Source organism: Dipodomys spectabilis, unplaced genomic scaffold, assembly GCF_019054845.1.
Source record: "Dipodomys spectabilis isolate Male_0828 unplaced genomic scaffold, ASM1905484v1 ptg000163l, whole genome shotgun sequence".
Lineage (NCBI taxonomy): Eukaryota > Metazoa > Chordata > Mammalia > Rodentia > Heteromyidae > Dipodomys > Dipodomys spectabilis.
Window position 1 is genome coordinate 1488589 of NW_024870840.1, and position 26745 is coordinate 1515333.

Here is a 26745-nt window from a genome sequence, read left to right on the forward strand (position 1 = left end):
ATTTGGAGTCTCCTCATAATGTTTCATAATTATTGTTAAATATAAAATTAGTTGATCTGCAATTTTAGAGTACTTGTTATATTTGCTTGCTGTCTTAGCATACCAAATGCCTTTTTCTCTAAAACTAGATAACAGAATCTGTAACATTCTTCATTCAGTTTCCCTGTTAGCTAGTGTTGGCCTTAGAACAAGACACCAAACCTTAATACTGAAAACCCTTACCTTGTTCCAACAATTGAAAAAAAGCAGGAAAATTATTTTCCTTTGATTACCAATATATACAAAATAATGTAATTATTTTAACCATCATAAAGTTGAATAATTAAGTTTACTCTGATTATTTTAACTCTATTCTTATAAAAATAAATGTAACTTTTGAGTAAATATCCCAGAAAAGTATCTAGACAGGATTAAATGAGAAGCTGGAGCAATAATTCAAATATACTTGAATATACTTTGCTCTCAAACATATTTGAGATCTAAAATTACCTCAAAAATGGCCTGGCTAAAAAGTGAGCATTAAAATATTTCAAAAGGTCCAGTGCTGCTGGGTCATGTTTATAATCCTTGCTACACAGGAGGCTGAGATCTGAGGATTGTAGTTCGAAGCCAGCCCTGTCAGAAAAGTCCATGAAACTTATCCCCAAAAATCTACTAAGAAAGTGGCTCTGCTGCTGAAGTGGTAGAGGGCTACCTTGAGCAAAAGAAGCTTAGGGACAGTATCTAGACCATAAATTCAAGTCTTAGGACAGGAAAAATAACATTCAAAAAATTTTGGGATTAGTGAATTGAGTTCTATGATAGAGTTACTACTGTAACTACGATGAATGAATCCCTGAACTAGGAAGGGAGTAGAATATTGGGACCACGCTATCTTCTTATCTTTATATATTTGCAATGTCTTATGATACACCATTTGCCTTTAAAATGCTAAGATACACATGAAAATAAAGTGTGAACTGGAAATTCTCAAAAGTCCTCTTTAAGTGGGATGAAATTCTCTAAAATATTAAAGACAAAACTTTTACAATACAAGGAATCTGAGGGCTACAAAGTCTCTAACATTCTGATTTTCATAATGTGCCATGTATAAAATTAGGTCCATAACCAAAATGAAGTTGAGAAAAGGGACAACTAGAAAAATGAAGAATAAATGTAGTTTCAGATGTTTAATGTGATGTACTTTTGTTCGCCCTCTTTCCCTGTGTGTTTGTCTCTCTGCATATCTGTCACTGTCTTATTCTCTTTCACACACATATTCAATCATAAACATGTTCACCGTACACATGTATGCAGATATATAGGTTTACCAACTTATATTCACATATACGCACAAAGTGGGAGAGATTTATCTGTATGTACACAGACACATACATGTGTAATGATATAAATTTTAATGTGTAGTAAGAAGATAAAGGATATGTAATCTATTATAGATGAAAAGGGTTAGAAGCAAACAACAACGAACAAAGGCTACTCATAATGCATTTCTTCATGGCCCTTCTTGCTCCTAACAAGAATCATCCCAAACTGAACAGAAAATTAACTCAAAGCAGTGAAAATTTAACATTTAACATTGAATTGTAAGGTACACGACGACTTAAATACCCATATTTCAAGTTTGAATAGTTTTACCCAGGTAATTCATCAGCCAATGCATTAGTAATTGCTGCTAGAGTAAAGGAAGAAAGAAGAGGAAGTAAAAGGAAGAGGAGGAGGAAGATAAATATACTGGATTACATTTTTATGAGTTTATTTTCAACTCTAGAAATTTGAAAATACTTTTAATTTTCCTCAGTTTTCAAAGTATGTTTAGATATCTTGAGACAATCATGGTCAGTGTTTTTAATGGAAAATTATGGGTAGAAGTTATATTCTGTGGTAAAATTAGATTTTCTATGTTTGAATGTAATAAATGAAAATGACAGCAATGCATCTCTATTCTAGCAAAGTATGTACACAGTCTTGTATGACATTATTCAAAATTATGTTGGGCAAGTTGATAGTTTTCATGGAAAGCGAGTTATGAGTTTTACTGATTATGATGTAGTCCTCTGTTATTTTTTTGCAGAACAAATTATTTTCTTTCTCCTTTTCTTTTTTTCTTTTTAGCTGTGTAATGAGATTTGCAATCAGAGTAAGTTCTCTACCATTTGAGGCATGCACAAAGTCATTTTAGCTTCAGCTTCTTTTAGATGTGATCTCCTATTTTTGCCTGGGCAAACATTAGACTGAAATCCTCTTACATGTATTTCCATGTTTTGTGCATGTAACATGTTGTATGGCTTATTTGTTGAGGTGAAGTTTCATCTTGAAACATGAACCTCCAAATCTCAAGTTTGAGTAGCTGGGGTAACATATGTGAGACACACAAATTCCAATGGACCATATGCTTCTACGTATGCATGAGATGGATAAAAAAATTTTTTTGATGAGTGCCTAGATTGCCTTATTTCATTTTCAGGTAAACTGATCAGAGTGGACTTTGTGACTCAACCTTATAATGGTTAAAATAAGTGTGTTATTCTATTATATTGAGTATAATTTTCCTGCTTGTTTTATTTATTGGAGAGGTAAGCATTGCATTTTCAGTTAAGGCTAAGTACCTTTATTGTAAGGCAGACATTGGCTAATTGGAAAATATTGAATGAAGAATATTACAGTGCATAATAGAAGTGATTTTAGATATCATTGTATAATTTGTAAACGTTTCAGTTTATACACTTTTATATAGGAGAGGGTTTTTAAAAATATATAACATGAAAAAGCTGGGCGCAGGTGGCTCATGCCTGTAATTCTAGCTACTCAGGAGGCTGAGATCTGAGGATCGCAGTTCAAAGCCAGCCCAGGCAGGAAAGTCTGGAGACTCTTATCTCCAATAAACCACTCAGAAAACCGGAAGTGGCGCTATGGCTCAAGAGGTAAAGTGCTGGCCTTGAGCTGAAGAGCTGAGGGCCAGCGCCCAGGCCCAGAGTTCAAGCCCCACAACTGACAAAAAATAAAAATAAAAAAAAAACATGAAAAAATTCATAAAGAATATTGGCCCAATAAGAAATAGACTGTGCACATCTCCTAACTGGAATTATATTAAGAAAGACATCTGATCAGCACTTCAATTTACAAATTCAAGATTATTCTACTTGTTCTACATGAGAACTGCCTACTTTATAAGTTGCACAAAGTTTCAGTTCCAAATGAAAATGTAAAAGGGTTTGCATTAACATAGTTTTTGTTTTTCTTTTTTTGTGGGTTGTAGGAATTAAACTCACAGTCTGGGCACTGTTCCTACCCTCTTTTTGCTCAAGGTTAGAACTCTACCACTTTGAGCCACTGCTCCACTTTTGGCTTTTGAGTGGTTAATTGGATGTAAGGATTTCATAGGAGACTTTTCTTCCAGAGCTGGCTTCAAACCGCATTGTTCAGATCTCAGCATCCTGAGAAGCTTGCATAACATGCATCATCATCATCATCATCATCATCATCATTATTATTATTATTATTAGTCACTTGTGGGGCCTGAACTCTGGGCTTGGGCGCTGTCCCTCAGCTCAAGGCTAGCGCTCTACTACTTGAGCCATAGCACCACTTCTGGCTTTTTTCTGCTTAGGTGGTGCAGAGGAATCGAACCTAGGGCAACATGCATGCAAGGCAAGCACTCTACCACTAAGCCACCTCCCCAGCCCAACATGCATTATTTATATCCACTCTTATTGCTGCTAAAATGTGCTTTCCAAAATATGAGTTATTTCCAAACTTAATTGTGCTTTTAGAACTTCCTTTGCTTTACTGCACATAAGTGAAAGGAAGGCTCCCTTAGGGAGAATTTTAAGTGTAGGCAAACTTAACCATGTACAGAAACTTGAGATATGTAAGGTACACATCATGCTTTCTGCTTGAAATCTGTCCACAACTTATTTTTTGAAAATAATGAAAAGTGAACAAATGCAGCAGTGATATTCACTAGACTATGTTGAAATTGAACTGTACAACTTGTATGTGTGTGTGGGGGGAGGTATTCGTGGATAAAACCTGGGAGAAAACAAGGGAAGAGCTGACACTGTTCAAAAAGAAATGTACTCTTTACCTGACTTGTATAATTATAACACCTCTGTATAGCACTTTTACAATAAAAAGTAAATCATAAATAAGTGGACAGTTAAAATTAGTCATGAAATTAATGTCTCATTCCATAACTCTGAAATAAATATTTTAACAAAGTAAGTAATGTGGACATATATGTTTATATAGCTATATCTCCACACACATACATTTATACAAGTTTATAAATATTAAAAGCCAAATCAAGAAATCATAATTCTTCATAACAGATTGAGTACAGTTAAATTTAGTAATTAAATTTGTCTGCATGTGTGTGTGCCACTGAGACTAGATTACTAGAATCTTAGTCTAGTGGGTTTTTAAAAAATATAATACAATATTGAGCCATGTAAAGAATGTTGCTGGGCTGGGAGGTGGCTCAGTGGTAGAGTGCTTGCCTTGCACGATATGAGGCCCTGAAGTGGTGCTGTGGCTCAAGTGGTAAGGCGCTAGCCCTGAGGTAAAGTGCTGAGGGACAGTGTCCATTCCCAGAGTTCAGCCCCACGACTGATCGTCCTCCCCCTGCCAAAAAAAAAAAAAGTTGCGATTTTGTTTGTGAAAGATAGTGCTTGTGAATATCTCCGTAATGGGTAAGTTTTCTTTGTCAAGGCTGATCTTTTCCTTCAAAAGTTAACCCAGTATCAAGTTGTAATGGAAACATACACACACCCTTTTTTGACTAACCAGCTTATCCAATGTTCGCCTTAGTAGTGAAAGGGTCTAAAGATGAAATGTGACTTCTTGGCATCACATTTGCATTTATAATTTCTGAGTAAGTATCTGACTTACTTTCAATCCTCAGTCAGCTTCCTTGCTGCATTCCCAGAAGCTGATAGATACCAGTAGCTCATCTTCGGAAATACACTCCCAATAGAATATGTGAAAGTTGAGTGCTCAGTTGATGTAGTCATTCTAAGCTTGTTTTTGACGTTGCATAATAATCATGCTCCATTTATCCTTGTAAGTACCAAAAAAATCTTATGTACAGGCTGTGAGACATAGGTAGAACACTGTGCAATTTGCCAGTTTAGAAGACAGGGTAGAAAAATCAAGAAAGCAGAATGCTTTTAAGTATCTGCTAAATTTCCTCCAGATCAAAGTAAATGTAAGCTTCTAGGCTGTATCTCTATTAACTGATTAAAGACTGGATGTGGCACAAACTATATTAATATTTACTTGCTTATTGAAGGTTGAAAATTTTCTAACACTATGGTATTGGATCAAAAATACACAATAGCTATTACATAAGTAAAATTTCAAAAATACTATTCCCTTCAAGTTTCAAATTTAATTGATTTGGAGAGAATAAGTGAAATAATATATATATAGATAGATATATACTAATATATATATATATATGTGACTGTACCAATGAGCAAAGAGTTGCATTTCAGGATGGAAGTGAAGAAATGATTCTTTTTCTCATACTGTGTACATGAGTGTGTATATGTACATGAACACTAGATTGTACTGCAAACATACATAACTGTACAAGTATGCATGGTAATTTTTCTTCAAATATATATGAAGCACCCTCTATTTCTCTTCATAATAAGTCCATTTTTGAGGTGTTCACCTTGAACTAAGGCTATGACTCTCAACTATAGTTAATAGTGAATATTCCATATTCATATAGGATTGTTATCTGATGATACAATGAATTCTTAATTTTTGAGTAAGCACACACAGTCAGGACATTCAGGAAAATATCTCGTCAGACATAAATACTATAAATGTATCATAATCTTTTTGGATTGTTTCATACCCCTTACTGTTCCTTATGTGTCCTCCTTGAATGAAGTTATAGAAAACCAATGCAAGACTTTAATTAAAATATTAGTTTAGTGTGCTTAATACCACAAAAGCATTCATCGGAACATCCTAACATTATTCCATATGATAACATGCCTCATGGAATAATTATATTCATATAATTATATTAGCTATGTCAAGGTGGCACTGCTCACCATCTGAAACTCCCCCAGAAATTATATGATCAGTTGCAATCATTTCAGTAACATAAATTTTAATACAAAACTATAAAATCAATTTTGAAAAAATTTCTGCATATACCAAAAATGTCTGAATGAACTATAGGCCTTTAAAAATATAATTTTCTATTAAATAGAAGGTAGCCAATAAAATTGGAAAATATTGACCTTACCTTTTTTTTTCTGCAAAAGGGAAACTAGAAAAGACTTCTTCCCACAGAAAATTTATTAACAGTGTTCAATTAAAGGTTTTTAAACAATGAACAACATTTCCTTTCTTATAAATAGTCAGGGGAAAGATATTTTTAAATCTCTCTTTTTCTTTTTTCATAGCCATAATAACACAAGAAAATCTTTTGTAAAGACACCACATCTGTGATGTGCTATTCATTGTAGATGTACAGAGGTCAATGAAAATTAATTTTACAAAAAACCCCAACAAATTAGAATTCTAGCCAACCTCCTATTCACATGTACTTAGTAAAAACCTATCCAATTATAAAATGAATTGCCATTTCTTGACAATAGTTGGAAACTATTTTTAAAGGATCAGCATCAAACAGTTTCTACCACCCTTTGGGCAATCAGTTGAAACTAGGAAACAAAGAACATTTAAAAATATAAATGGAATTAACATTAACCATGTTATGATATTCAACTGTAAAAGTGATAATAAATATTGTTGTATTAGAGTAGAATTGTATTGACAATTATAAATCAAAATTTCCAAGACTATTAAATTGTAATACATGTCATCCATTGCTTTCCCTCTAAAATACAAACATAACAAAAAAAAGGAAGGTAGCAAAACAAGAAACAGGAAGACCGACCTCAACAGCACATAGTGATTTAATTGGCTAGGAAGTCCAAATGCTAATACTTCTAATAATTAGCCATTCCTTTTGTGTTTTGGTAACAAATATCCTCATACAATGTACATCAAATGGGACTTTTTGATTTACATCTGACATTTCAAAGTTTCCATTTTTGAACTCCCCTAGTGTTATGTAAGAATTGCATTGTCTTTGGTGTTGGGCACCCATTTTTCTCCCAACATCTAGTGTTCCATGATGCAAAATGTCATTTTGTCGATCCTCACTTCCAGTAGTCACTTTAATTTTTTTGATTACAATGGGATGTTGAAATACAATGATAAATGTGTCTCTCCTTGAAGGCGGCTTGCCCCAGAAGTACTCATCAACAGTGCTATAGGCCTTGCTTGCGTCATAATTCTCAAACACATTCATATTGGTGTAGAGACTTGCAGGGGGGTTGTCAGGGATGTCGAAGGATTCCTCTTCAAAGTCATCATCTTTCAACTTATTCTCAGTTCCTTTGTAGGATGAATAATAACCCATGTGCTGAAAGAGAGATGGCTTAAATCGGATCACATTTTTCTGAGTAAGTAGTCCCCGGAAATGAGTCAATAGCCAATCACAAGGCATTTCTTGATAAAACATTAATAAAAAATGTGCCAGGCGTGGAAGATCATGAGAATGATAGAGTTTCCCTATGTAGCCAAGCTTAGAAAATTCAAGGGTTACCCAGTAAGTTCCTTCCAAAGATGCAATGACTTTCTTGATAGTAGTTAAGAAATTTTTGGCACATCGAACATCGTCTTCAAGCATCACGTAATAGTCTGACGTATTGGCACAAAAGTTAAGCAAAAAAGCATAATCTACATTTTGCTTGGAACGGAATCTGACTCTATCTTCTGGATCATTGTAGTTTCTTTTAAGACCATCCAGAACAGGGTAATATTCCTCAGGAGCATGTATAACCATTAATCTTCCTGCAATAATATGATGAGCAAATTTCTGTGTAATATCATGGACCATAAGATCACGCCAAGATGAATTAAAGTCTGCTAGAAGAACCACTACTGATATTTCCTTCAATTCTTCATAGCTGGACTGCTCAAAAATGGATTTGATTGTGTCAAGTAAATAACTTCCTTTTTTTCGTTTCACTGATGAAAGTCCAATTGTTAGATACCCTAAGCAAAATAATTCAAAAGGAAAACAAATCACATGGGAAATAGTTTTGAATAAGTTAGAAATACAAAGGGCTTAACATTATTGATAATTCCTACATAAAATGTATAGTGTCTAGTGCACAAGTATACATGGCATATTTCTGTCAATATTTCTTTATGAAAACAACAAACATGGGTTAAGGTTGCTGTTTTAACTCATACTGATAAGTGAAGTGGTATGAATGTTTAAGAAAGCATACATATTTAGGTAACATACATGTTTAGGTAACACATATGATGAAATAACACACATGTTTATGTAACACTGTTCAGGTAACATGAAATATTTTATTATTTATTTTATTTTATTTTACTATCAGTTGTGAGGACTGAACTCTGGGCCTGGGTGCTGTCCCTCAGTAATTCAGCTCAAGGCTAGCACTCTACCAACTTGAGCTATAGTTTCATTTCTGGCTCTTTCTGCTTATGTGGTGCTGAGGAATCGAACCCAGGGCCTCATGCATGCAAGGCAAGCACTCTACACTGAGCCACCTTCCCAGTCCACATAAAATATTTTAAATAGCAAAAATAGAAGGGAATTCACATGGCTGAAAATTTAATTTCAAATAATGAAAAGGGAAACTAATTCATTTTAGAAATCTCTAAGTTTTCTATATATAATATTTCATTTGTCTTTGATTAATATAATGAACTTGCAGCAAGGAATTCATAGCTAGAGTTCACAATTATATTACAAACTTTACCTTGTCTATTAATGAGGAAATAATACAATAAGATATTAATAACAAACTTATTACTGCTTAATTATGTATTTCGTTATTTAAGAACATAATAATGATTTATTTGTTTTAAAGGACATTTCATAAGTAGGTTTGGCTAGCGAAGGTTTTATGCTGACATTTAAAAATCTGAAAGTAGAAACTAGATGCTTTTGCTGAATAAAATGACCAAATAAGGACAGTTCATTTGAGAAGTCTCTAACATTTTGTATATTTTAATATTTCTAAAGATCTTATTCTTATATGATTCAAAGCTCTACAAAATTCTTGAATCAACCTTAGTAAAATGAGTAAATGTTTATATGCAAAAAGATCATTAATTTAACATAGACAACTTCAAGTTATAATGATTTCTATAGTACTGAGAAAGCTCTTCAAAGTACAACTTACTATGTTGTCAGAAATTCAATTTCTACACATTGTTCAAATAGCTTAGCTTACCACTCTGAACACACTTCTACTGAACAGTAATATGTGATATAGTAGCATGGTTAAATTGTAAACCACTAAGTTTTACTACTGTTCAATAATAGAATGCACTCACAAAAGGCAGTCTACATAAGAATAAGTTTATAAAACTTATTTGTCAGAGCATTTTGAATGTACCTAACACCAATTGCAGATAAGGAAAGGAATGCCTGATGTGATAAGCTGGGCTTCCATAAGTGTAATGGGACCCAAGAAAGAAGTTGTGATGCTACTATCCTTTGTGTAGTATTGCAGTTATAGAGCAAAGAAGGTGCATTTCTGCCCACACATATTAGTAAGTGTATCATGAAAAGGGGAATGAAAAATATTTCAATAAGGGAAGACTAATAACAATAGCTATTAGAAGTAGAAAAGTAAAAGTAAAAGGAACCCAAATTAACATTACTGTTCTCAACCTGAGAATATCACCTCTTCTGTATAAACACTTTTTACAAAATGAAGTTTTTATGTAGTACGTATAACCTACTTAAAAGTTCTATTTTAAAGTTCTATCTAAATGGTATCATTGCTATTTTATTATGATAAAATTCATATTTATCACATGGACATATTAAAAATTTGTGTCTATTACAACTTATGCTTTAAAATTAAAATGGAAAATATGTTTACTTTCTTAGTGTTCTGTGAATTATTTGTACTTTTTATAAGTTAGGGAGTTTGGAAATCGGAAATATATTAGGCTATGCCTTCGCTCAAATTTCTTTTTTCCAAACTAATGGCTGTTTCATGTTCACCTGAACGAATTTCAGAATCTTCATGACCACTTGAAAGATTTCCATCCTTTATTAGGATGTACTCTAAGAATGTTAACTTATTAGGGAGAAAGATATATACTGATATAATTAGTTTAAACTAGTCATAAAATATATTATTCCACTGAATTTGTAGATAGCCTTCAGCACTATTGCCATTTTCACAATGTTAATCCTCCCAACCCATGAGCCTGGGAAGTTTTTCTACTTCCTTAGTTCTGCTTTGATTTCCTTTTTCAGGTTTTTGAAGTTTTCATCACAGAGTTCCTTTACTTCTTTAGTTAATTTCTAGTTTTTTTTTTGTGGGGCTATTACAAAAGGAGTTGCTTTCCTGATTTCAGCTGTGCTCTTCTCATGATTGGCATACAGGAAAGCCATTGTTTTTTTAGGGTTAATTTTATATCTTGCTACTTTGCCAAAGTTTCAAATCAGCTCGAGTTTTGGTACCCTGCTACATTTGTCTCATTTGGGGAGGGGAAGGGGAATAACAAAATGCTGAAACAAGGACATAGGATGACCCATTGCAATGAGGAGGATACTCACAACACAGAATATTGGAAATGAATGTTACAACTTCGGGGTGCAGGGAGGAGTAGGGGAAGTGGGGGAGGCAAGGAATAGTGGAAGAACAAGGAGGGGGTAACAATGTTCAACAGGAAAAGTACTCATGTAACTGTCACCCTTCTGTATCTTTACAATAAAATACAATTTTTAAAAATAAACAAAAATTGAAAGAAAAAATATATTACTCCAAGATTTCAATGTGGGCTTTCAATCTGATAATCAGTGTCATTACAAGAATGGGAGAGGACAAAGGAAGAAAGCAAAACCATGGGTGATGGAGATATGGACTTAATGTACACTACCATGAACCAAGAATGTCAAGGGTCAACAGGAGATGGAATGATGGAAAAGTCAAGGAAGTTTTGAGAAAAATGTAAAACCACTCTTTCTCACTCTGTCTCTGCCTCTGTCTCCCTAGATGTCCCCCTCCCCATACACTTGAAAAAAAAATCACATATTCTTGAGACTAGGGAAACAGAAGGCATGATATCATAGTCACTTAGATCATGACCTTTCTGTCACACCATGGAGACAGCATGGAAAAACCTATCTTTTCTTATTGCAGTTCTTACTTGAATTGTGTTGTTCTTATCAACTGAGACAATCGCAACAGCCGGCTTGCTATACATTCCTTCTATTTTCTTTCCTATCTTTTAAGCCCCGGTCTCTTGACATCATCTGAGAGAAGACAAATTTTAGGTGGTTGTGATTTTTTTCCCTCCCACCTCTAGGTGATTGTCCATATAGTAGCTCAATGTTCAATCTAATATTCTCGGTTTTCTGTCTTGAGTGTTTCAAATGGCCTGTTAGGTTACAAGATTCTAGCTTAGAATATTGAAAGGAAATGTGAACCTGACAATACTTTGATCTTAACTCTGGATTCCAAAACTATGTTTTTAAACCATCTGGTTTATAGGAGTTACAATAGTCCTATAAAATAATACTCTGAGTATCAGTACTTCAAAACTGTCAGCAGGTCATAAAACCAAACCTTCACCTCAAAAATATAGGAATTGTCATTCTGAAAAGTTATAAATTTTAAAGTGATTTTTATGGTTCCTTATCTCCTATTCACTTCAAAAAATTGTTAAGATGTTACTAAAATTTGGCATTATTTTTCGTTAGAATATTTGCCACTGGTGAAGCCGTATTGAAGTCCTTCTTGAAGTATATGTTATGGTAGTAAATTTCATAAAATTTTTATTGCTATTGAAATGGAGCTATTGTTTTCAAACAAAATATTTTATGCATTATCCATTTAAAAGTATAAGGATACTTACGCTTTCTTTGTAAAGGTGTGGCAGCTAGGTAGCGGTAGGTGACATTTATGGCTCCTGAGAAATTAGATAAAACCTTGAATGTGTGAACATAGCGTTCTGAATTCAGCTGATGTGTGGATGTTTCCCTTATTAGTTGCTTGTCGCCTTCCTAAGTGCCAAGAAATAGACAGATAAGATAAATAAAACTGTTTTCTCTCATATGTGAAAGCTAGAACTAAAACTAAAACTAATTTGTAACTGTACAACTAAATATATATGGGGTTGGATAAAAATGTATGTAAATGTACTAACCAAAGGATGGCATTTGCAGGGGAGAATTCTTTCTTTTTTATTTTTATTTTGCACCGCAGAATTCAAGTGTGAGTGTGCGTGTGTGTAACCTAGGACATTACACTTGTTAGGCAAATGCTTTGTTGTGCTATACAAATTCATAGTCTAACAAAATGAATGCCAGGAAACTGGCAATTGAAAAGTGGGGGAAGTGTCAAAAGGAAGGATTTAGACCAATAAAGACAGAAAGGGAGGGAGTCAGAAGGCAACCATAATATTCTATGAAATTAAGAAAATTGAGGAAAGGAGATGGATTGGGAGGAATGTGGAGAATGATGTGACATTGATAAGAATGCATTGTACTTATAAACAAATTTGTTCAATGATAATTTCTTTGTACAATTACTTGTAGCAAAAATATAATTCATAAATATGTAGATGGTCATGAATTAAAGATAGTTTGCTCCTTACATGAAGAAAATATGAGTCTTAGTTTTAGTGTGGACAATTATAGAAATCTCAGTTACTTGCACCATGAGGTAAAAACCATCATTATTCACTTGTATTCCTGTAGTAGTATGTATTATCCTCTCCTGTATTCCATTCTTGTTTTTGTTCTGTTCTGTTCTGTTTTGTTTTGTTTTGTTTTCGATCATGGGGCTTGAACTCAAGGCCTGGTCACTTTCCCTCAGCTTTTTTGCTCAAGGCTAGCACTCTACCATTTTGAACCAAAGTGCCACTTCTGGTATTATGGTGGTTAAGTAGAAATGAGTCTCATGGATTTTTCTGCCCAGGCTGGCTTTGAGCCACAGTCCTCAGATCTTAGCCTCCTGAATAGCTACAATTACAGGTGTGAGCCACCAGCACCCAGCTATTCTATTGTTTTCACTAAATCAACTTATATTTATTTATTTATTATTGTAAAAGTGATGTACAGAAAAATTTAAATATAACCTTATTGAATCAAAATCTATTCTTATTGTCTTTTACATGTGTGTATATATATCCATTTGCTATTTAAGAATATTTTTATGCTTTATATTATTTTCAATATTATTATATTATTTATTATATCACTTATTAGTTTGGATAATGTAAGATTATTTTTCAAGATTTATACCATATTTGTCATTTGTAACATGATACTTACAAAGTCAGGTAATTAGCACACATGAACAACAGCATTCTCTTTGGTCTACATAGAAATTCTTGCTGCTTTCATGTTAAAATTCAAATGTTTACATTAATGAAACATTTAAAACTTTATGTTAAAATTCAAATGTCTATAATAATGAATCATTTAAAATTAAAAGCAATTAAAAGCATTAAAATCTATTTTAGCATTTCCTATAATTCTAGTTTCTACCAAATTTGCCACTTTCAAAAATGTTAGAGGCTTTCAATTCTAATCTATTTACTCTCCCACAAACCATATTCCCATGATGGTAAATTGGAATAGTCAGAATTGTGTGAAATTTAGAAAAAGTTTTATTAAGGACTTTATGTAATCACATAATTGAAAGCTCCAGTCTTGTGGCATTTTAAATGTCCAACAACCTCCAGTAGGATACATTTGTTCCACATCAAGAGATGTTGCCTTAGTTATTCTTATAATATATTTAGTTTTATAACATATTTGCTCAAGTGTGTTTGTGTGTCTGTAGTATTCTGTTGAAGGTAAAATATGGACCCACTTTATTTAAGAGAATTTTTATTCATTAGGTAGTTGACATTTTATGTGAAAAAACAAAAGAAAGGAAAACAAAAATTCCAATTTTCTTTAAATACATTACACTAGGCATCAATAATTTACATTTTTCTCCTTTGTTTGATATTGATATAATGGTAAATTTTTATTATGCAGTCACTAGTTGATTAACTATAGTTACATATACTTAAGAAAATGATGCCTAGTTTGTCTTATTTATATAGTTATTAATATATATTTGAGACAAACTAATGAGGATGAGAAAAATTTGTAATATTTTCACTTTTCTGCATGTAGTTATGGGGATCCATTTCTATTACAAAGTATAGAAGATAAAACCAGATGTATGCAAACCATTAACACAACAGAATGAACGAATATATTATATATTTAATCTTAGTATTATTTATCTGTTGTCACTTAAACTTTTGATGAACCACCGTTCTAAAAGACTGGGTAAGACTCAAACATAAACATCAACATAAATTGACTGGTACATTCCATTATATAGTCTGATTTGGATATGAAAATGATTATTAAATTAATATTTATATCAGTGTCCAAACTGAAATTATCTTAGAAAAGAAATAGAAACTATGACTAGAAATGTAAAAGATTTTTAATTACTAACTTTATTGAATCAAAATCTATTCTGATTGTCTTTTACATATATATCCATTTTTATTTAAGAATAATTTTGTTTTATACTATATACTATCATTTATTAATTTGGGTAATGAAATATTTTTTTCAAGATTTATACCATGTTTGTCATTTGTAAAAGCTATAGTCTTTCAAAATACCTGACAATTAAAATCCAGATCTGAAATGTATTATACATATATCAATGTAATATTCACTGTTTATTACTTGCATTTTTTACAAACAAATATTTTCATTTATTTCTGTCAATAAACTTATAAGAATGATTAAATTTGTAAAAAACAATTAGGATTTCCCAAAAGTAACTAGGCATGCAATTAAGCATCAACCGCTTTAACAGTAATGTAATGGTATAAAGTCTAGAAGAAGTTTTATAAAAATCATAATAGTCACAATACTGGATTCATTTTCACATACTGTTTTTTATGTGAAGATATATTCTGAAGAAGTTACAAGATATTGAATGTCTGTCTCAGAATTCTATTTTGAACATGAAAAATTGAGGCCTTTTCAGTGAGAAGATCAGAGAATGACATATCTGCATGAAATGAGATTAATTAAATTCCCAAGAACAAGCTTCTTTTCACTTTCTATGTACACACGCAACTCAGCTATCATCTGAGTCAGCTGGGTTGGCTGCTTCCAGAAGCATCTATGTGAACAGCCATGATCTCCTTAAATACCTTCTTTCTTTATCTACTATAATATAGTGTATTTCTCAGTAATAAGACAAGGCTTTATGACAATCACTTTTCAGGATCAAAATGTAATTCAATGGACTAGGGACAGGCTCTCTCTCCTCTCTCTCTCTCTCTCTCTCTCTCTCTGTGTATAACTGCTGTTCTGAAGATGCTCATATCTGAAAAGCTGAATTGGTTCGACATGCAAAGTTTATTCTATTAGTATGTCTTGTAATAATATTTGTCTCTTCCACTAATCTTGACTTCTCCTCTGATTGAAAGTTATATATCTCTAACACATGTCATATACTAAACTATTCATACGTCTATAATTCACAGCCTCAATTTTCTAGCACAATTAATAGACTAGAATATGCTAAGGTACTCCAGGGACATCAATACTTCTGTCCATCTGATTTATCTGAAATGTAGTTATTATTACTCAGTAATATCAGGACAACAGAAAAATAAACCCTAGTAAACCTTATGTTTAAAACTTTTATTCACTGTAAATTATGGAAGTAAGACAAAAACATAAATTTATTTTAAAAACACAAATAAGAGCCACAACTGTTAAAAAGTAATTTCATTATATTACAGTATGAATTTGTCAGAGAGTATATAATTTAGGAAAACATTTTAATGAAATTTAATTTTAACAATGAACAGTATGTTTCAAATCTTTATATGTAATGAGTCGGGATAAAACTCAACTTACAGTGAACTTTAGATAGAATTTTCTAGAAAATATATATTGAAAATACATTCAAAGAAATTTCCATAAGAAATTGATCTTTAATAGAAAGTATTTTCTTTATGTCCTTTTTACATTAGCTAGCATAGATAAATACATAAGACTGGAAATAGTCACAAAATGGAATATTTGGTTTTCTTATTGATATGTACTAAATTTTCTTACTGATTTCACATTGAATTTAAAGGAGTTCATTCACAAAAAGCTCATGTTTTATTACAGTAGTTTCTGGTAAAATTTCACTTGAAATTGTATTTGAAATCATGGAATAAAATAAGTATTCAACATATAGCACTTGCTTGATTTACACAACTTGGTTTAGGAAAAGATAAAAAGAATAAATGTTTATTAAACAACTGAATCACTATAAAATCTCGAATATATCATCTAAATTCCATTAAGAAAAAAATAACTTGATCACATTAGCCCTGTTCTATAATCCTGTTTCATAAACCTAAAGGCTAGGTTAAAGAATATTCTAAAATACATATACATAGTTCCTCCACTTAGTGATTTGCTTAAATCAAATTCTGTTACCCCATGGTAATTTTAGCTATGGTGGACTGATTATACATGGTAGAATGGAAGTGATCTAAAATTAAGTGTCTGAGTTAGAGGTAAAATTTTGTGCCATGTTAATATCTAGGGTTCTGAATAATTTCATCATCAAAAAATAGAGCTTTTGAAAGCACGATGCTTTATGAAGGACTTAGAAGGGGAATCTTTACAAGCTAAATTATATAAATAACATTTTCTCACAGTCCTTGGGCTTGAATTCAGGGCCTGGATGCTGTCCCTGTGTTTTGTGTTCAAAGCTAGCACTCTACCATTTGAGCCACAGCTCCATTTCCAGCTCTTTGTTGATTTATTGAAGATAAGAGTCTCATGGACTTTCCTGATTGGCTGGCTTTAAACTGTGGTCCTCAAATCACCAGTGCCTGGCTTTCTATGACTTTTAAGCTATAGCATGCTTAATAAAATAAACGTTTTATTAGGAAATAATCTTCCAGACTAGTTTTGAGTTTTTGAAATAACAATAGCATAATAATCATAATAGCATACAGATTAGGAAGATATCTATGCTCAATTTACATTAAAAAAACATACTATCATATAAACACCAGACATATAATTATATAATGCTTATAACAGTAAAAACAAAAATAACAGCAGGGAATGTTTTGATTTCTCTGAATTAGCCAGGAAAGTCCTTTTGTGGATTTCTACATTTCATGTAAGATATAAATTCATATAACAGTATGTGCTAATTTTTCTTATCTATTTTTAACTATAGGACAGTTTGCATGTCAAAATCTACCTTTTGAAATCTTTTCAATTATAATGCACATATATTCAAATTCAGAATCACAAAGAAGAATCAATCACACATTTAAAAATATTGCTTACATGAAATAGCAATTTCAACAACATAGGAAATCAGAGAAATAGGAGTAACATTTCTTTAGCAAATTCCAACTAATTCAGCATAAAACAGCTAATCTTTGTAATTACATGTATATATTTGAGACACTATGTACAGAAACTATTAGAAGATAAAATCTGTATCATGTTGATAATCCATGTAAACACAATAAATAAAGATAAAACCAGATGGTATATCAAATACCTATATCTCAACATTTGGGAGACAATAGCACGACAATTAAGAATTTAAGGTCAGCCTAAAATAGAGTGATTCAATCTAAAAACAACAATATACAAAAAAATACATGAACAATTTTCTCAAACAAAGGCTACTACAGAAGCTTGTAATTAAAGTAAAGATCATAAAAGTAGGTGGACTTTGGCCTTACTTTGAATGAAAAAAAAGTCTCAAAACTTACCAGAACATAACTATCTTCAATGTACAAGTTCATAAATAAGAGGAAAATGATGAGAACTCCCAAGAATGAAACTGTAGAACGTTTTCGCAAGCATCTCATTTTATCCAATATTTGAAAAGTATGTTTTATTTGATGAAATTTAAACATTCTCCCCTGTAGAAAAGAGGCACTCATTAATTTTGGAGTTGGCATCGGTTTATCATGTGTATATGTGTAATATATGTAACATATTGCAATATAAGAAACATAAAAAAGGAATTTACATTCCATTAAAAGACCGAATTTGTAAACTATGGGTGCCTGGAAGGGGAAACAATATTTACTAAAAGCACAGGAAACTTATTCAACTAAGCAAAGAGCACCTTTATTCCTGAAAAAAGCCTATGAGTACTAGAGTCACTTAGAACACACACAACATACTGGACTAGAACATCTCCATGACATACTAAAATTAGAACAGTGAGCATCCTAACCAAGCAAAAAATATTGAAGGCTGTAAAAAAAATTATGAACGAAGCCTATCAGAATAACAACAGATTGCCAAAGAATAATTTCTAAAATAGTTCTTACTTTAGAATTCTCCTATTCCAATATTATTTCTAATATTTTTTTATTTTTCAAGTGTCCATAAATTCTTTCTTCTATTAATGCATCATGCTACTTGCAAACATCACTAAGAATCTGTCTGAAGTTTTAAGATTCAAACATTTTTCATTTCCTGAAGTCCTTCCTACACATAGTTGTTTAATTCTGAAGATGGACCCAGGTAAAGGAGTCTAAATTCAAACTACTTAGTACCCCTAAGTAAAACCTATCATGTTTTGTACAAAAATATGGTTTATTAACAGAATAAAACCTTTCAAAAAGAAGAAAAATCAAGAAATGATAGAATTAAAAGTGATTTATATTACCACCCCTATCATTTTGACCCATAGGTTGAAAATAGAGGAAAACAGGAATGATGTGATAAATGAAGATGCCAAAAAATGAAAATAGAACTTTGGAGATGAAAAATATATAACATCCAAAATTCAAATATACTTGCTGGTAATATTCACACATAAGGAACGACAGGAGATCTGACAATAGATCTACTGAAAGAATAGAAAGAAAGAAATGCAGTCATTTTATCCCACTACTCCCTAAATCATGACCCAAAATTAAGTGATTTAATAAATATTTAAGACACTGAGTGTCTAAGTAGCATCTTAAGCAACAATAGATAACAATGTAGTTATCAACAGGAAGTTCATTATAAATATAAAGATTGATGGATTAATAATAGAAGATAAAGGAAAGATAAACCATACAAACATTAATCAAAAGCAGCTTGGAGTATACATTAATGACATCTAAATTAATAATTGATCAATTTGTCAAAGGGAGCATAGCTATCCTAAATATAATGAATACAAATATAAATATATAAATATAAAATATAAATGAAGCAAAAATTGATAAAAATAAAAAGTTCAAAAATATGCTTAAAGATTTTAATATTCATCCATCATTAATGTGACAGTATAAGTAAATAGAACATCAGTAAATATAAAAGATATTTACAAGTCTATCAGAGAAATTAATCTTGTTTGTGTTTAAGCAATGACCCATCCAACAGCGCAGCACTTTTAGGTACATGCAGAACATTTACCAATACAGAATAGTTTGGGTCATAAGTCTCCTGAATTTAAAAATACTAAAATTATAAGTATATAACATAATGATAACAATAGTGCATTAGAAAGGTCCTAAAAGCTCTCAACCAGTTGGAAATTAAACATACTACTGATATACCATGAGTTCAAGTATGGAACAACAGTACTAAGGAAATAGTTCAAACTGAATGAAGTTGAAATCTACAAAACACACACTTTAAGTTTGATGCAAGCAGTGCATACTTAAGTAGAAGAAAACTTCAATGTTAGATGTTTATGTTTGAAATAAGAAATGCCTATCATAAATTATATGGGTTTTAACATCAAGAAGTTAGCAAAATAAGAACCTAATATGATGATATGTAGTCTAGTTCCAATAATCAGGAGTCAAAGCAAGAAAACTGTGAGTTTGAGGTCAGTCTGTGCTATATAGATCAAGATCCGAATGAGCTAAATGGAAAGAATCTATTTAAAAATATCATGGACCAGGGATAAAGGCCAATGGTAGTGCCTTTGCTTAGTACTCATGAGAATCTGGGTTTAATTCCAGACACTGCCAAAGATAAAAGAATAAAAATGAAAGAATAAGTGAAATATTGAAGACTAAAAGAACAGTAAAACAATGCAATGCTAGTTCTTAGAAGATCTCAGTAAAATTATGTCTCTAGTCAGATTAATGGAAATCAACAACAATAAGAGACATAGTTACTAAAGTCAAGAATAAAATTTTATCTGGGTGCTGGTGGCTGATGCCTGTAATTCTAGCTACTCAGGAGGCTGAGGTTTGAAAATTGAGGTTCAAAATTAGCATGGACAGGAAAGTCTGTGAGACATTTTACCTCCAATTAACCTTAAAAAAGCTGAAAGTATGGTAGTTTAGAGGAAAAAGTCCGAAAGACAGTGTGCAGACCTTGATTTCTAATTCTAGTAATGGCACACAAACACACACACACACACACACACACACACACACACACACACACACACACACACACACACATGCCTTATCACTCTGCAGCCATTGTCACTGGAGCCGAGCCATAGGCTTAATGTAAATTCTGACTCAATATTCCACATGTATTTCAAAAAAGCTCTCCCTTACCATTAATTTGAACTACTTTTTTATTGTGAAAATACCATACAGAGGGGTTACAATTACATGAGCAAGGTAATGAGTACATTTCTTAACAAGCATTATTGCCTCCTTCTTTGTTTCCCATCCCTTACCATCCTTTCCCATCTCCCCCCTTCCACACCCCCCCAAGCGCCAAAGCAAATTTCGTTTTTCAAAATAACGTCTTGTACATCTCATTGTTGCAGTGGGTCCACCTGTATCCCTATTTAAACAATATCTTTTTTCCAGTAGATGAATGGATCAAGAAAATATCATATACATACACAATGGAATTCTATGCCTCCATCAGAAAGAATGACATTGCCCCATTTGTTAGGAAATGGACAGACTTGGAAAAAATATATTAAGTGAAGTAAGCAAGGCCCAAAGAAACATAGGTCCCATGGGGCTGGGAAGGTGGCTCAGTGGTAGAGCACTTGCCTTGAGCTGAAGAGCTGAGGGATAGCGCCCAGGCCCAGAGTTCAGGCCCCATGATCACCCCCCCAAAAAACAAACATGGTTTCCCTTATTTGCAATGACTAGTATATGTCTGAGACAAACAGAATCCCCAAGATAAGGACTCAAATGCTTTTCTTTCTTGCTATTGTTTCTAATATATTTAAACTACTTTTTATATTTGTATTATCAAGATATAATAATAATACTCTAGGAATTTGGGGCTTATAATTTTGTTGAAGGGACAATAAGCTTCTTATTTGTTTTGTAATTGTCATAAATTTTCATTTCCAGATTATGTATGCGAAACTCATTTTCATATAATCTATTTACTTTAATCCTCTTTATATAAACACCTGAAGACTGAGTGCTAACAATAATCAAATAACCTTTTTTTCTTTTACATGAACATTCTAAGAGATGAATGAATTCTGCTTTACATCCTTTAATCAACTTGAAAGAAGTTGAGTTCTTGTCAGATAACGTGAGATGAATCCTTCATGTTCAATGATGCTGTGAGTAAAAATTTAACATTTCTTACTTTTTTATCATATATTATTACCCAGCTATTAATCTGTGCTACTTTTACATTATGACATTACATTATAGCTGTCCCCTAGAGTGCTGTTATTTTGTTCTTCACTGACAAAATTCTCATCCTCAACCAAAATTTGGTCAGGCTCCACCAAGCTCTAATCTTGATCTAGACTTCATCTATAGTTTCTAGTGAGTTTATTCAGATTCCAGCCACCCCTTTCTTCATATCTCTTTATGTTTCCCAGTTCCTAATTAACCTACTGCTCCAAGTATTTTATCAATTTCCATAGTCTTCCATACAGTCACATCCGGATCCTTAGCTATACATTTGATTTCTTTTGTTGTGTTCAGAGTTGAGCTCAAATTCTCTCTTCACTGTGAAATGCCCTCTTCATAAACAATTGAAACCAGTCATAATGCAACTCATGATAAGTAGCCCAAATGAGTTTTTCTCTAACAGCTTTATTGTCATGATTTGGATACAATCAGATTTGCCACTGGATCTCTACCAGACCCTCAAACACAAGCCTTTAAATACTTTACCTTCACTCCTGTTTGATTGATGATGAATACATTGATGATTTCAACTTCTGAGTTAGGGTTGAAGATGCCAGTCTGTTGAGGCATATAAAGGAGAGATTTTAATTGATAAGATTTTAAGTACACAGTCTATAAACTGTAATATAGCCCATCTGAATAGAAACTGAATTTGAAGTCTTAAGTCTCTATTTGTAAGAAGATGAGTTAAAGTCCTAAAAAGTTTCAAAAGTATCTTCTTTGCTAGAGGTCTGTTTTTCTGGCTCTTTCTGTCCCCAGTGTGAATTTACTGCTGCATTCCCAAGGATAGAAAACTCCTAGGTCCTTTACGGACGTCTCTCTTTTCTCTATTTGATCCTTTCTCCTAAATGATTTTTCAGTCAACTGAGATTTTCTAAAACTTCTCTCCACCAACTCGACATCTTTCTTCTTGTCAAATTATCCTTATTTGCAGATGATTTGATTCTATACTTAACAGACTCTAGAAACTCTATGAAAAAGCATCTAGATCAGATTAAACTTCTTAGGAAACTTAGCAGCATATAAAATAATACTTTCTGCCCCCAAATGCAGTATATAAAATAATACTCCCTGCCCCCAAATTCTTATATACTAATTCTAGGAAAGACATCAGGAAAGCTATTCCACTTGCAATAGCCTCAAAAACAACAAAACAGGGCTGGGAATGTGGCTTAGCGGTAGAATTCATGCATGAAGCCCTAGGTTCTATGCCTCAGTACCACATACACAGAAAAAGCTGGAAGTGGTCCTGTAACTCAAGTAGTAAAGTCTTGAGCAAAGGAAACTCAGGGACAGTGTCCAGTCCCTGAGTTTAAGCCCCAGGACTGGCCAAAAACAACAACAACAACAACAATAAAACATATTTATGTATTAATGTAAATAAGGAAGTGAAAGAAGCTTATAATAAAACCTCTAACACCTTAAAGAAAGTAATTGAAGAAGGTACCAGAAGATGGAAATTTTTCCTATGCTCATGGATTAGAGAATCAATATCATGGAAATAGCTATACTGCCAAAGGCAATCTACAAATTCCCAATGTCAATAAACTGGAAATCATTTTTCAGATTGCTAAACTTACTTCCCCCATCCTTATTTCACTATGTAAAGAATTCTTGAGCTAGCTAGTCTAAAATTCATCCTAACTTGTCTCTTTATGCAATAAAAAATTTGGATTTATAATTATTAATACTTGTTTTCTATTTTCACAAAAACTTACCCTTATTCTGACTATAAACATCAAGAAGCAAATACCTCCAATCTAACAACATTTCTCAACAGATTAGTCAGCAGGGTTTTTATAAAAAAAATCATCAAGAAATGAGAATATGTTGTTCAAAAGAAAAAAAAAGATTGTTTCTTCTTCTATGTTTGAGAGACTAACAAAGAATCTTTCTGTGTTGGACAATTTTATAGGTCAAGTTCTGTTTTCCTGAGGAATACCTAAGTAAATAGTGAAGTTGTATTTTGATATATCTGTGTGTCTGGTGAAGATTAGTATCCAAGTTGTTAGCTGGAGAATCGCTGGATGGTGAATGAGCACCATTCAGTTATTACAGGTGCAGATAGAACAAAAAAGCCTGAAAATGTCAATTCACAGTCTCTTGCTCTTGTAACTCTCATCTTTTCTTAACTTTTACCATCAAAGCTCCAGACTTTCTGGTCTATGGCCTCTGAAACTTGGAGGGGTTTCTCTTGTGGTTCAGCTGATCTCTGATTTCAGGCGGTTCTAACTTATATTCAGAAGCATCCTGTTACAAGATTGTTTGCCAAACTTTATTTTCTTAAAAATAAATTGTTTCCGGTTCCGGGAAGATGGCGGAGGAGAAGCTGGAATCTGAACAAGCTCTTGCATAGAAAACAGTTTCAGAGTTCCAGTGAACAGTCCCAAGCCAGAGAATCACACCAAGTGTGCCATCACAGGACAGAGAGTTAGCCAAGAGAGGGGAAGCCAAGCAGACACATCTGAGCGTCTGCCAGCAGCTGCTGCTGTGGCGGCAGGGTCGCAGCAGCGACCGCAGCCGCGGCCATACCTGAACGCTCACACAGAGAGTCCAGGACGAAGGAGCCAGACGCAGCGGGCGAGCGGATTCTACTCAACACCAGCAAGAACCGACAAGGAGCGGACAACTTCATCCTGCACTTTGCAGACCAGAGACGACCCAGGATCCAAGACTCGGCGTGAGTAGCCCCACTTCCTCACTCCTTCCCAGGGAGCAGAGGAGGGAAGGCCACCCCTCCCCCCCCCAGCACCGGTGATCTCCATCTTGGATACCGACAAAGCTCGGAGGAGCGGCTAGTTCCAGCTCAGGCCTTGGAATAAAACGAGTCATTTAGCAGGTCACAAGAACTTAATGGCGAAGTGACCTCACAGACTTAGTTCCATCCAGGGAAAAGTCACCCAGCTCAGGCGCCAGCCATTGGAGTGGCTTTCCTCACAGGGTAACCAGAGCCAGAGGCTGCCCCGCCCTCTAGCAGCCACCACAATCAATTGAAAAACAGAAACCCTGAGAATGGCTCCAGGCTGGGTGCTGTGAGTTTCTTTCACAAAATAGCCCCAGGGAAAAGCTACTGTTTGTTGAAAGGCCTCAACTCTACCCAGAACCTAGCCTCATCACTGCATCCCCCTCTTTTGTGATTCTCAAAGCAGATCACCCTCCCAGTAAACTAACCTGGGAGGGGGAATCTCAAAATCTTGGGTAAAGCAGAGCATTTTTCTGCCTGTTCCAACAAACTGACTTAAGAAACCAATCAAGCCACAGGACCTCAAGCTGACCAGAGACTCCAACCACACTCTGGTTACAGACAAAAGGGAGATACAGGACTCTTCCCACCCCTCCCCCCCCCCCAAAAAAAAAAAAATCAGACCTTTTTTTTTTTTTTTTTTTCTTCTTCTTCTTTTCTTTTTTTTCTTTTTTTTGTTTTGTTTTTTTTTTTCTTCGTTTTTTGTTACCTTATATATATAAAAAAATTTTTTTTGCTTTTCTAAAACTTTTATTAATCTTTAATTTTTGCCTCTTCTGAAAAAATAATTGTTTTCCATTAACTTTTTTTTTTTCTTTTCTCCTCTTATAATTTTTATTTTAGGAATACGTGAATGTGTGTTTTCCTTTCTTTTCTTGTATTCTTTCTCTTTTTCTTTCATTCTTAATTATCTTTTTGTTTTTTGTCTAGCTCTACTGAACTTCTGATCTTTTCTTCTCACTTTCCTATCCTTTCCATCTTTTCCTCTTTGTTCTTCTTTATGTGACGTAACTCTTGTCCTGCACATCCTCAGATAAACCCATAGTTAACCAGTAGACCCTACCCCCCATTGTGTACACACTTAACCCACAAACTTATTACTCAATTCAAAACCTCTGAGACTTAAATTCATTAATAGCAGTGCTACCTCTTTATGCCTATATAATATTTTAGGCATTTTTTTTAAAGTTTTCCACATCTCCTCTATGTCCCTCCCTTTCTCTCAACATATTCATATTCCTCTATAAATAGATGGTCTTTTAATCTCTAAAATAACATTAATTTTTACGTTTCTATTTTTTTTTCTGGTCTCTTTTCATTCCCCTTTCCCTTTCTTCTTTCTCTCTCTCTCTCTACTTGCATCCTACCCAACCTATTTCCTGCACTGTGATTAGGACATAGTTAACTCTCCCTGTGCCTCCCCACACCAATCTATTCCTATTTTTTACCCACATCTCTCCCTAACCCTAATAATTTCTGGTTTTCCAAATTCTTCTCTGCGGTTCGAAGTCCTTTAACATATAGTTGTTTGATGTCGAATAGATGTATCTGTTGAACTAGATTGTATCTGTAGACTATTGACTGTAGAAATGCAAACTTTGGTTGATGGTTGCCTTAAGATAGTGTTCTAGCACAAAACTGGTGCTATCTTCATCTCAAATGGGCAGAGTAAGCCGGAAAAACACAAGAAAAATGGCAAATTCGGGTATCTCAATTCCCAATCTTGATAATCAGGGGTTAGAACAGATAATGAATAATCCAGAGGAGAGTTCCCAAACAGCTCTACAAACACTGCTGGCAAACATGATAAATGAAAAGTTTGACAATGTACAAAGGACTCTGTATGAGCATGACAGGGAGAGAGAGTAGGCATCCCAGAAGTTTATACAGGAATATCATAAGCGTGAGGAAGCTACTCAAAAACTGATACAGGATTTGAGTGAACAACTTGAGAATACTCAAAGAGAAAGGGAGGAATGGCGTGAGCAGGCTGAGAACACTCAAAGAGATCTGCAGGAATCCCACGAACGGGAGGAAGCTAATCAAAGAGTAATACAGGAATTGAGAGACCAGGTAGAGAACACACAAAGATCACTAAAGGCATTCATGGAATCCATTAACAAAGAGCTGAAGGAAGTCAGGGAGACCACAAAGGGAATGCTGAATGGAACCCAACAGAAGGAATGGGAGCCCAAAGAAACCATAACCAATCAACTAAGTGATTTGAGGACAAACACTGAACACCAAATTAAGGAAGTAAAGAAATTCATACAAGACCTAAAACAGAGCTTCAACAAAGAACTTGAAGCCATCAA

General features: G+C 33.5%; 1 protein-coding gene across 2 annotated transcripts in view; it reads right to left on the bottom strand.

Annotated features, from left to right (window-relative positions):
- Positions 1 to 6920: 6920 nt before the first annotated feature.
- The window catches only part of Mgat4c (MGAT4 family member C), a 199375-nt gene continuing 179550 nt past the window's right edge, over positions 6921 to 26745 (bottom strand). For both annotated transcript variants that reach the window (XM_042693226.1, XM_042693225.1), the window contains exons 3-6: positions 22174 to 22245; positions 17869 to 18021; positions 11950 to 12097; positions 6921 to 8085 (exon numbers count right to left, since the gene is read on the bottom strand). In XM_042693226.1, coding sequence (XP_042549160.1) covers positions 6947 to 8085; positions 11950 to 12097; positions 17869 to 18015 — 1434 coding nt within the window. In that variant the 5' untranslated portion in view covers positions 18016 to 18021; positions 22174 to 22245 and the 3' untranslated portion in view covers positions 6921 to 6946. The remainder of the gene's footprint in view (positions 8086 to 11949; positions 12098 to 17868; positions 18022 to 22173; positions 22246 to 26745) is intronic.